Source organism: Rosa chinensis, chromosome 5 (genome assembly GCF_002994745.2).
Source record: "Rosa chinensis cultivar Old Blush chromosome 5, RchiOBHm-V2, whole genome shotgun sequence".
NCBI lineage: Eukaryota > Viridiplantae > Streptophyta > Magnoliopsida > Rosales > Rosaceae > Rosa > Rosa chinensis.
Genome location: NC_037092.1, coordinates 34521156 through 34533189, shown reverse-complemented (window position 1 = coordinate 34533189; position 12034 = coordinate 34521156). Strand labels below are relative to the sequence as shown.

At 37.3% G+C, this 12034-nt stretch overlaps 1 protein-coding gene and 1 long non-coding RNA gene across 9 annotated transcripts; both read right to left on the bottom strand.

Moving 5' to 3' along the window:
• Positions 1-3595: 3595 nt before the first annotated feature.
• On the bottom strand, positions 3596-6589 carry LOC112167403 (receptor-like protein 7). Of its 2 annotated transcripts, XR_005810613.1 has the most exons (3): positions 4139-6589; positions 3921-4052; positions 3652-3793 (listed from the first exon to the last, which is right to left on the bottom strand). XR_005810613.1 is itself a non-coding variant. In XM_024304419.2 (2 exons), exons 1-2 carry the CDS (start codon positions 6402-6404, stop codon positions 3746-3748), a joined length of 2532 nt encoding a protein of 843 aa, XP_024160187.1. In that variant the 5' UTR covers positions 6405-6588; the 3' UTR covers positions 3596-3745. The 2 variants fall into 2 exon arrangements, 1 of the variants encoding a protein (XP_024160187.1); XM_024304419.2 differs by having other exon boundaries at positions 3596-3793; positions 3921-6588.
• A 1465-nt stretch (positions 6590-8054) lies between these two features.
• LOC112166904 lies at positions 8055-11269 on the bottom strand. 7 transcript variants are annotated; one of them, XR_005800084.1, is made up of 9 exons: positions 11131-11269; positions 10561-10837; positions 10107-10459; positions 9925-10012; positions 9423-9559; positions 9014-9080; positions 8734-8830; positions 8524-8633; positions 8055-8282 (listed from the first exon to the last, which is right to left on the bottom strand). It is a non-coding gene; the product is annotated as an uncharacterized LOC112166904 (long non-coding RNA). The 7 variants fall into 7 exon arrangements; XR_005800080.1 differs by lacking the exon at positions 9925-10012 and having other exon boundaries at positions 8062-8282; positions 9014-9062; positions 9403-9559; XR_005800078.1 differs by lacking the exon at positions 9925-10012 and having other exon boundaries at positions 8062-8282.
• Positions 11270-12034: the final 765 nt, after the last annotated feature.

Here is a 12034-nt window from a genome sequence, read left to right as displayed (position 1 = left end):
CGGAGGTAGCCGAAATTGATCGAAAATGGCGAAAAGGCAATCTGCTACAGTCAGCTTCTAAGCCTCGATTCGTTCTCCTCCGGCCAAATCACGATGACCCATGATCACAATCGTGTAGAGGAGGAGGAGACGGTCCTAGCCCAACCAGTGTTGCGTCGATTGGTCACCGGATGGGGAAGAAATCGAAGAAAGAAGAACATAGGCCGACAGGAGGAGAGGGAGAGGAAGAGAGAGAGAAAATAGGGGTAGGTTTTCGGAAATGGAAACGGAAACCTACCACAGTAACTTTCACATTTTAGGCTATAACTTTCACATACGAACTCCGATTTAAGTGTACCACATGTCCACGGACTTGGTTTAATGTCCCCTACAACTTTCGTGAAGAAAATTTTCTCAAATTGTTAACCTATAAAAAGTCAACTTCTAGCACACGACCCCCCCCCCCCCCCCCCCCCAAATTATAAAAACTGAAACCAAGGTCGATAAAACGTATAGTAATTCACTTAGATATGGGGCGTAACAGTAGCAATTTATGTCGATGACATGAACCTAATTGGAACTCTAGATGAGTTAAAGGAAACTATTAAGTATTTGAAATTCGAATTTTAGATGAAAGATCTTGGGAAGACACGGTTTTGTCTCCGTTAGAACTCGAGCACCGTAGTGATGGGATTTTGATCCATCAGTCTGCATATACTCAGAAAATTCTAAGGCGCTTTAATGAAGATAAAGCAAAGCTTGTGAGTACTCCCATGATTGGCCGTAGTCTTGAGCCCGGAAAAGATCCGTTTTGTCCAAATGATAAGGACGAAGAGTTATTAGAGGCCGAAGTGCCCTATCTAAGTGTAATAGGTGCATTATTGTACTTAGCTCAATGCATAAGACCGGACATCTCATTCGCAGTGAACTTGTTAGCTCGACATAGTTTTGCTCCAACATGCTGCCATTGGATTGGTGTAAAGACAATCTTTCGAAACTTAAAAGGTACGATTGATATGGGCCTATTTTATCCCTACAGAGAGAAGAGGAATGACAGAACATTGGGATCGGACCCAAGAGGCAAGTCGCCACCATCCAAGGCATTACCGCCGGCGCTCTCCTCCTCCCCTCCATCAAAATGACAATGATGTTTTGATAGGTTTTGCTGATGCAGGGTACCTCTTTGACCCTCACAAAGGTCACTCCCAAACGGGTTATGTCTTTACCATGGGAAGCACTGCGATATCTTGGAGGTCTATAAAACAAACCCTTGTTGCTACTTCCTCAAACCATGCAAAGATTATTGCTCTACATGAGGCCGTGCGTGAATGCATATGACTAAGGTCTGTAATTAGACATATTCGAGGAACTTGTGGTTTGAAGTTTACCACGGGTGAACCTGCATACATTTATGAGGATAATGTAGCTTGTATTGAGAAAATGAAGTTAGGTTTCATCAAGGGTGACAACACCAAGCATATATCGCCTAACTTCTTTTATAATCAGCAACAACAATCGCTTCTAAATATTGAAGTAAATCAAATCCGATCAGAGGATAATGAAGCGGACTTATTCACTAAGTCGTTACCCAAATCCATTTTCGAGAAACATGTGAAGAGCATCGAATTGAGAAAGTTATTCGAACTCCCATGATTGTAGCAATCAGGGGGAGATATCGACATCAGGAGGAGGTATGATGTCTACATGTTCGATCTCGAAGAGTGAAGGACGTGTTGTACTATTTTTCTCCTCCTCGAGCTTGTTTTTGTCCTACATGGTTTTTCACTCGAGCAAGGTTTTTAACGAGGCAACTGATGAAGCGTCACCACTAAGTTTGAGCGGCACAAAGGGGAGTGTTGAAGGATGTTGATATTTGTGTGCCTTATCAAACTAGGATTAGATTTATGATTGTAATATGAGAGAATGTTCTAGAGTTCCTAGTCTTATTCGGAATAGTTTTCCTTGTATCATTACAATATGTACTTTGTAATCCCTATATATAGGGCTCATATTCTCAATAGTGGAACACACAATTCTCTTATCAATCTCTCTCAAATCTCTCATTCTTAAACAAAGCACAGATTTTACGTCGACTCTCGATCATCTGAAGCATGTATATATCTCTATAATTAACAATCATCATGTTGTCTATAAATTTTCAATTAGTTTCATCATGTATATCCCTATTGATTAACATTAACAATATTCTTTAATTTAATTTTCTTAGTAACAAATTTTTCCAGGACGTTGCATGAAATGTAAAATTTTCACCAAAAGTGTAAAAAAAAGAAAAAAAGAAAAAAAGAAAAAATAAAACAAAAAAAATTCTCAAGAATTATAGAATCTCCGGAAAAACGACGTCGTTTATCAGAATAAAATCCTCTCATTTTCATCACCTCTGAGAATTAAGAAAAGATGGTCCAAATTGCTTTCACCAGGGGCGGCAGCTCTCGCGCTCAACCAGAGGGGCGGATTTCAATGCCGTTTTTGTTTCGGGCGGCCGGTGACGGAGCTTCTCAGGCGACTACCGACTACTACTCTGCTCTAGCTGGCAAATTAAAGCAAGGTTAAATGTGTGAGTTTTAGTCGTGTTTTGGCTTCTGTCTAGTTTATTTGTGTTATTCTAATTATCTGATTTTCATCTTTTATGTTTATATTTGTGGTATCATTTTCGTTTACGTAATACCCACTTTAAAGTTTATTTAGTGAAAAGAAAATTGAACCAAAATCTATGGATATGTTTGATTGCTACTTCAAGTTTATAATTGATGCAAGAAGACAAGAAGGATTACAATGCAAGTGCTTTGCTTTCTTTGTTGCTTCAAGTTTCAACTCCATTGTCATTTCTACAGCTAATCTTGATAAAATATAACCATGTATAAATTTGTATGTAACTTGCTGAACAGTTTGAATAGTTAACAGCAAGCTGTAACACTCTGCTTATGTTACCAATTAAAACTATATGAATATATATGATAACCCTTCTTCTGATTTAGTTAGTCAATTTGATTGAAATTCCAGTCATATTCTCTTCCTCCTCCTCATGCTCTCCTTTAATGTGAACATGAGGCAATTTCTCCATGAACTGCAGAAAGGAAATAAGCCATCCCATAACTCCCAAGAACAGAATTTAAGCCGAACCAGAAGTTTAATGCAAAACTAGATCTCAATGCAGATATTTTCATTGCAATACTACCCGTACCAGAGGTCTATTACAATTACTTGTACATAAAGAGATAAAACTATAATGAACTTGCACATAAGTATAACCAAGAATTCTGAGCCATATAGTCGAGCTATATCACATAATCATTTCAACGCCTCCACCTTTGGTTCATGTGAACCTGTCTTCTTTGAATACCAATTCTTTGTTCAAGCTGAGGGAAGATCTTAAGAACAATTTTGTACATAGATCTGTAATACCATTCTCTCCATCTCTTGCAAAACATAAGTGAACCAATGGCAATTCCGAAGCCAAATGTATATCCAATTTCAACACTGATAATATTCCAATCAATGTCATGTCCAGGATTAGGAGAGCTTTCACTTAGTGCTGGTGGTGACAATGTTGTTATATTATCCTCCGTCAAAGGAGGTCCCCATAATCCCTCATTACCGACAAAGGCAGCTTTTGGAAATGTTGAAAACTGAGTACTTGTTGGGATCCTTCCAACCAGTTCATTGTCTGACAGATTCAAGTATGAAAGAAAATTAAGCCCTGCAAACTCTGGTGGAATTTGCCCATTCAGTCTGTTCTGTGACAAATCTAAGGACTCAAGTCGTCGCATGTTACCAAATGATGATGGAATTTCTCCTGTGAAAGAATTACTGGACAGGTTAAGGACATATAGTGCTTTGAATTCTCCCATTTCCTTAGGTATTGATCCACTGAATTTGTTGCTCGAAAAGTCAATCGAGGTGAAGACTGTAAGTATCTTTACCAGATCCATCTCTAAACCTTTGCTAGTAGTTGTGATTGAATCTCCATAATAAATATCAAGCCCACTTCCACCGCCTGGTTGGAATGAGAATCCAAGGTCAATTGGGGTATCATCTCCATTAGCCATCATTGCCTGCCATGTTGTCAAAGATGTTCCTGTTATCTCACCACTCAAATTGTTATGAGCTAAGTCTATGATTTGAAGCATTGGCCAGGTACCATTAGTCCCAGGACATTCAATCTGTCCGTAAAATTTGTTGGATCGCAAAACAAGGACACGCAAGGTGGATATGTTCTTCAATAAGCATGGAAATGTATCTGTTATCTGATTGTTTCCGAGGCTTAAAACCTCTAACTGTGTGCAGTTGACTAGAGATCTTGGAAACTGACCTTCAATCTGATTTCTGCTGAGGTCCAGAGTTTTTAAGCTACACTGTTCTAGAAACTTATCAGGAATAGTGCCAGTCAGGTTGTTTCTCCCTAAATCAAGTACTGAAAGCTGAGTCAAGCATTCGGGAATGATGCCACTCAGAGAATTATTGGACAAGTCAAGAACCAGACCGCTTGCATTGCATATTGAACTTGGAATGATCCCATGCAAGTTACTGCTTGACAGAGAGAGATAGGCAGTGGAAGAGATATAATTACCAATGTCAGTCGGTATACTAGAGGTGAAGTTATTTTTTGAGTAATCCAAGTAATTGGCAAATGGTAGGAAAATTGGGATTTGTCCCTGAAGCTGGTTTGAATGAAGGTCGAGCGAAGTCACAGTTGAAGTAGAGTTCAACAAAGGAGCTTCTAGAGTTACCAAAGAGTTTGAAGAGAGATTTAGTTTTTTAAGAGAACTGAGGCTCCAAATCCAATTGGGAATCTGCCCTTGTATCTGGTTTTCTGAAAGGTCCAAAGAGGCTAATCGGAATTGGTGTCTCAAGAAATCTGGGAATGCTCTCAACTTGTTAGAAGCCAATACCAAGTCCTGAACCTGAAGTAAGGACGAAAGCGATGAATTGGTACTGTCATCATTAAACAACAAGCTATTGTGGGAAAGATCAAGAAATGAAAGATTTCTCGACTGTTGAATACCACTAAAAGGAAAGCCACTCAAGTTGTTTGAAGAAAGATAAAGCTGAGAAAGTCCTCGAAGATTAAATATAGATATGGGTATTGATCCTACCAAATTGTTGCCACTCAAATCAAGGGTCTCCAGTAAGTACGAAGAGATATTGGCAAACTCAGGGACTTGACCAGAGAATTGATTGTCAGAGAGTACTAGTCTACTCAGCAGTGGAATAGAGAAGAGAGACAAGGGAATAGTCCCAGAAAGTAGATTGGAGTCCAACATGAAAAAGTTCAGACTAACAAGGTTTTTCCACTGAATAGAAGCAATGGAGCCACCAAACCTATTGGATGACATAGACAAACTCACCAACTGTGTTAGGTTTGCCACTGACTTTGGGATTGATCCACTGAAGCTACAAACTGAAAGATCCATTCTAGAGAGCATATTGAGGTTACCTATAGAGTTTGGCAGGACCCCTGAAAAATTTGTCTGGCTTAGAACCAAGGACTGAAGAGATCCATTTTCGGGTAACTCTGGCAAGGAACCTTGAAGCTGTGGATTTAATGTCAGGTCAATACTCTGTAATGTAGATAACTGGAATATCTCTTTGGGAAATGTTCCTTGCAACCCACAATCAACAAGACTTAAGTAAGTCAAGTTTGAAAAATTGGCAAAGAATCCTGGAACTGGAGCAGAGATTTGGTTATGATCCAATATAATCACAGATAGAGAATGAAGCTTAGCAACTGAGTCATGAATAGGGCCTGAAAGATCACAAGCATACAAGCTCAGCACCCTCATGTTTGGCAGTAAAGATATTGCTTGGGACCAGTCACTGCCCTGTGCTGATATATTGACATCATCAAGATACAACTCTGTTAGGTCTGTGAGGTTCTGAACTAGCTTGGTTAAATTTGGGTTCTCAAGTTTTAACTGATCGGTTGAGAAGAAATTGCCAGAAATATCAAAGATAACCAACCTTGTCAAGTATGAAATCTCAATGGGAATCTGCCCGAAGTAAGAATTGTGAGATAAGTTTAGATACCTCAAGTTTGTGAGCTTTCCAATGGCAGTTGGGATCTGAGAGCCACTGAAGTCATAATTGTAGGCCAAATTAAGGCTTTGAAGATCTTGAAGATCGAAGAGACTGCTGGAATTGTCAATGCCACTTGAGATAGATTCGGTGCTGAGATCAAGACCGATGACACGCCCATTAGTACTGCAAGTTACACCAAGCCAAGAGCAACAGTCTGAGCTTGAATTCCATGATTTGAGCTTGGAAGAAGCAGAGGAATCGAACACGACGGTTTGCTTCAAATGAAGCAATGATAGTTGCTGGTCTTCATTACATAGGCTGAGAACTTGAGAAATGATATGAACAGAAATACTAATCAAGAAGAGGAAGAAGTTGAGCAGAGTTTTCATTTTAGATGATCTTGCAGAAACTGAAGAGCTGTAAATGGATTTGGTTGCTTCAGTAAGGATGGAGATGGAAATTGTTGACTTTCAATTAGTTGAATAGGGCCAATTCATGGAATGTGTGAATCACCTAGTGAGAAATGTTGACTTCAGTATCAAAAGAAGTATTAAACATTATTTAGCATTGATCAGACTAGGACGTCAGGAAAAATGAAAAATATTAGGCATAATTAAAGGTGGAAGCAGAAGCAGAAGCAGATTGCTTATCTTTTGCTTGTCAAATAGGATATTAAGATTATACTCTTTTTTGCAACAGCTGAATAATATCATACTTAAACATGATAAATAATTCTTTATCTTTCTTGTATGTAAGATCAAATGTTTGAGTTCATCAAGTAACATACTGTTTCAATGTTTTTTAGGATTAACATAATCTGAATGGCGGCTGAAGGTTTTGTAGCTCCACGACTTATTAGGCACGTTCAACAAAACAGTTGATATATGTTTGAGTATCACTTTACATCTTACAGTATTTTTGTTTTATTGTTTATCACACGATATCAGGGATGAAGATCGGAACTTGAGAACCAGATGCGGAGATGATCAAGGTAAAAGATATGAACTCAATAGAAGTCAAAGAAAGGGGAAAAAAAACAAACAAACAAACAAATGATTTTTTATTTTATCTTTTTTTTTTTTATTGAGATTACACGGTATCCTCAAAAGCTTTTTAAGTCCAGAGATTAATTTGTACCAGAGGGTCATGTAAAAACGCTTCCTTCTCCCTGGCCACCAATGGATTAATTCAAAAAAAAAAAAAAAAATTGAAATCAAAGAAGAAATTTTACATTACATTGACGTATTGGTACATTAAATGTAGATCAATATCCTATAGTAGTAAACTAGCTCCCTATAGTTGTAGACTACCTTGAGATTAATTAAGCTAGTTTACTGATGCACAAAGTCGGTCTATTTCTATATTGAATTGATATTGTTTGAACTCAAAATGAGCAATTTTACCTGACAAGGCGTATCTTGGAGAAATTGAGCCAATGTCAGTGGCTCAAGCTATATATTGTCGACAAGTTCGAAATATATTATTTAGAGGCTAAATAAAGCCTAACTGCAGAATTATTGAAGATTATGCAAGCTGCAAGAATGCGAATATTCATACTCCATTCAATTAAGGAATATGGCATACACATGGAGAAGCATTCAACTACATTTTATGGTGGCTTAATTGGAAAACCTATCACAATTCCATTAGTGTTTAAGTGCTTAAACCTAACAATTCCATTAGTGCTTAACCCATCATGATTTGTTTAAGGCCAACTACTATGGCTTGGTAGCCTATATATAGAGGCTACGACGAAGTAGCTAGACACACAATTCATCAACTAATCTCGACGACTACTCAAGTCTCTCCAGAGAATCCCTCTCTCTCTTACCGGTGATCACACTCTAGTCCTAGTCTCCTCAAGAGCTGATTGTCAGTGCCACCAAACCCTCTGTCAACGTGCTTCGATCCTAGTCTCCTCGGGAGCCGACTGTAGTATCGCGACCACAACGGTTACGGAACCAGCCAAGCAAGGGTAACGCCCTCACAAACCAGCCAAGCTAAAGTCACGCTTTAGCAAGTTCTCCCCACTTCCCAGTGATTTTCGCTCTGCTCGATCTACAACGTCGAGTATCGATTGTGTAATCTTAAAGAAACTTAGCAAAAGTCCTCACCATGAGGCACAAAGAATCCCGTGACGAGGTTGGTGCTCTCCTTGTCCACAATCGCTCGAAAGAAGTCAAGTAAAGGGACACCCCCGACGACCGCACCTGAACTGTGCTGGCACGCCCGAGCAGAAAAGAAACTATTGACCAGCTGCAACAAAACTAGAGCCAAACATATATAATTGATGGTCAATATTAGTGAGAAACTAAAACAACTCTAGATCAAGCATTCTTGCAAGAGTATGACCAATTACTTGAGTTCGAGAATCAGTATATTCTCCAAACTTATTGTGCCTAATATTTATAGAAATTCAAATCTTATCTTTTAGTATTCTTAGACAACTAAGCAGATAAAAGTACTAAAACAATTCCAGAGTATTTTAAAGGAAAATTAAAAAGAGACCTGGAAAGAAATGCATGTGGTTATCTTTGGGGTTAATTTAGTTGATCTGGGGTAGCTTCTCAGGGTCTCCAGCGTGAAGGAAATGAATGCCAATGCCATAGTTGAATAACCTACATACATGTGGTTGAGAAAGCCAAGAACTTAGATATTACATCAAGATGAAAGAATAAACCATAATTATTAATAGCTTGAAAGAATGGGAATGCTAACTATCATCTATGCACCATTGAATTCTAGGAAGTCAGGCCTCCTATGGGAAAGCAATCAATAACATTTTGGTAGATAATCGAGGGCTTTTTTGGGCAACCTGCAGACAATTGAGATGTGATTCAAGGACTTCAATTGCATAAATGAGCAATACCACTTGGTTTCCAATTCTGAAAAAGCTTACTTCTTTCAATCAGAATGATAATCTACTTATCGACTGTATTGCAACAAATATAAGGATGTATCATTCAAAAGAAAAATTTGGATAACAATCATCGCTGACCTTGAAGAGAACAGAGAGAATTGTAACATTATGTAGAACACAGTGCTCCCTGCAAGAATTCATGTACCTATAACCAGCAAAAAACTAATAAAGATTACAATTCATTGACTTAAAGGGAGACAGAATATTAAAGCAAATGTGGTTTTGAAAAAAAAAACACAAAGAAGCAGTTATAGTCCCACATATTCAATCTATATATGACTATGACCAAATTTAAGTTACATATATATGAACAAAATGGAAAGTCATAGTCCCACAGATTCTTCATGTGAGGCAGATGGATGTATTCAATATTAAGAATCAATGAAGACTTTCTTATCAAAAAGCAAAACTCTGCATTCATGCAATTTGAATAATAATTAAACCTTGTACATGTTGGAGATATGTACACAGAAGCAAGGGTACTCACAATGATAATTAAAACACATCCACGCTCTTGATTTCAAGTAAGGCTTTTGGAAGGTAGTTTTCTGCAGCAAACTGATGTGATCAGGAGCTTAAGTTCATAAACATTAGCTCTGCATGATGAAGCAGCTTATCAGCAACCTAAGACAAAACCAGCAAATTAGAGCCTATAAATTCAGCATAGTAAAGTTGATTTCAGAGAACATCCGAAGTAGATAAATTCACCATTAAGCCTATGTATGTTATTTAACATATTGTGAACTTTGAACAAAGAAACGGTCCACAGAGGAATAGCAAATATACAGCTATAAACATTGTAAAGAAATGTTGTTTAGTATCTAAATCTCTCATTTTTTTGTGTAGGTCTAAGTTTATGCTATGGTTTGGTTTAACTTATTTGATACACTGATCTTTTTCAAGTACAGCCAGTGCCCTGCCATGCAGGTTGCAGTTAATATAGAGAAACAGTTAGTATAGGTATGTGTATGTGTATATAAAGAACACACTTAAAATTGGTTCGTCCGCTATCCAGGATAAGCAAGGAACGACGTACTGACTAACCAGTGAGAAGCAACCTAGCTCTCTACCTTCAACCTTTAACAACACCAGACAGAAGGATAAGAAACACGATGGCTATCATGCAGTGATTACCTAGTTGTAAAAGGCAAACGAAAAAACAGGTTTGTACCTCTATCAATTTGTTGTAATATTGTGTTTTTCCTCCTTCAATTTGCAGAAGCTCCAAAATTATCTACCCTTTGTGCACAGATTGAGTAAACAATGGACAATAGCATCTGACTTGAAGCCTAACTTTAAAACCCAAGATTGGATTTGAAAACCCTGCTCAACTGGAACAAAAGTGGACATACTGCTCGGTACACTGCTAAGAGTAAACTTAGTTGGCCTGAGATTCTTTGTCAAGGTCAGCACAAAAAGCAGCACAGTATTCTCCACACAATTATGCCTTGCATAGCACAAAATCATGGAATTGCAAACAGCTGAATCCCAGCAGTTTAGTTCTCAAAAAAGTCGGACCGTATCCTCCAATCAGTTGCATTTGGAAAACATGTCAATAGCAGCACTTGATACAATGCTATTAGGAAAAAATCCCACCATGAAGCTGAAAGCAATAATTTGCTTACCTCTTTCCAAATCAAGCAAGTTACAACAAACATTCATCACAATTGATATTGTAAATCTTCAGGGGAATGCTCAGTGCCTCACATAACAACAAACTGATGTATGGCCAATTCTTCATACCCTGATCTATGACAACCCCAAATCAAACTGTTTCAAGAAATGACAACCGCCGCCTTCATAGTCAAAAACACTCCAAAAGCATAATCCAACGAACCAATCTTTCCATACATGGCAATCAACGAATTCCCAAGTAGCAAATTCGACAAATCCAGACCTTTCCTAATTATAAAGACAACAGAATTTTAATTTAGCTATCTAGAAAACGCATCCTAGATTTACAATTGACAATATAAACCTCTTCATGACAAAACAGAAAGCAGAGAGAAAATACAATTCTATATAATCATGATTAAATCCATATATGTATACACACATCAATACAACACTGAATTTCAGAAATCACCACCAAACTACTTCAGAAACCATCAAATTTTTATAGACCAGTTGGGAAATTAAAGATTCAATTTTGAAGAACCTCAACAATCAATTATCAGGAAATTGAGATAGTTTACCTGAGTATTGGAAGCATTCACCAACAATCAATTACTTGATTTCTTCATGGCTTCTTCCTCCTTTCCAAAGAAGAAGAGATGAAACAGTCGGAGATTGGAGAGGTCGAACACCGGCCTTGAATCGATTATTGATTCTTCACCGAAGATGGAAAGAATCAACGACTTTCCTTATATATCACAACCAATGGCAACGTGTAAATCGGCAAAAGATGAGTGCAAGGTTGTAATTCTAAAGGTCATTCCCTCAAATTTGAACTATTCTATCTGAAGTAAACAATGTTGCTTACATTAAGCTTTTGGTCAACTGCAAATTTACTATGCTTTCATCTTCTTCCAGATGCAATCATCATCTTCTTCCAGTTGCAATCGTTTGTTTCATATGCATTGGGTCCACATTTAGATCCATTGAAACTGATAGAACTTCACATATATTTTCAAATATTTATTTTAGTGACCACTTTCAAATATTTATAAGTGTACAAAAATTTTTTTTTTTGTATTTCAAGTAAAAAACTATAGTAACAAAATTATTCATAATTCCATCAATATATAATACAATATATGTTCAAATGTCTAAACCTTGCAAAACATCTTTGTACACTATATTTTTGGTATATTTGTTTGGTATATCATCGCTATTGTTTATCAAAATTTTTAAACCATTTATTGACGTAACTCTTGAAAGTGCAACATAAAACTGTCCGTGAGTAAAAACAGGTTCAGGGAAATATATACCAACTTGATTTAATGAATGACCTTGACTTTTATTAATTGTCATAGCATAACATGGTCTAACTGGAAATTGATGTCTTTGAAAAATAAATGGCCATTTATTTTCAGTTGCTGTAAGAACAATTCTAGGTATAAAAATTTTTTTACCTGTATTATTTCCTGTTAATATTTT

What these genes read in the sequence shown, in the direction of transcription:
- LOC112167403 (XM_024304419.2), bottom strand. Translation starts at nt 6,404, where the DNA reads ATGAAAACTCTGCTCAACTTCTTCCTCTTCTTGATTAGTATTTCTGTT. An exon ending in AAGGTTTAGAGATGGATCTG is followed by an intron (nt 3,794 to 3,920) that starts GTAAAGATACTT and finishes ATTCTTTCACAG; the next exon opens with GAGAAATTCCATCATCATTT.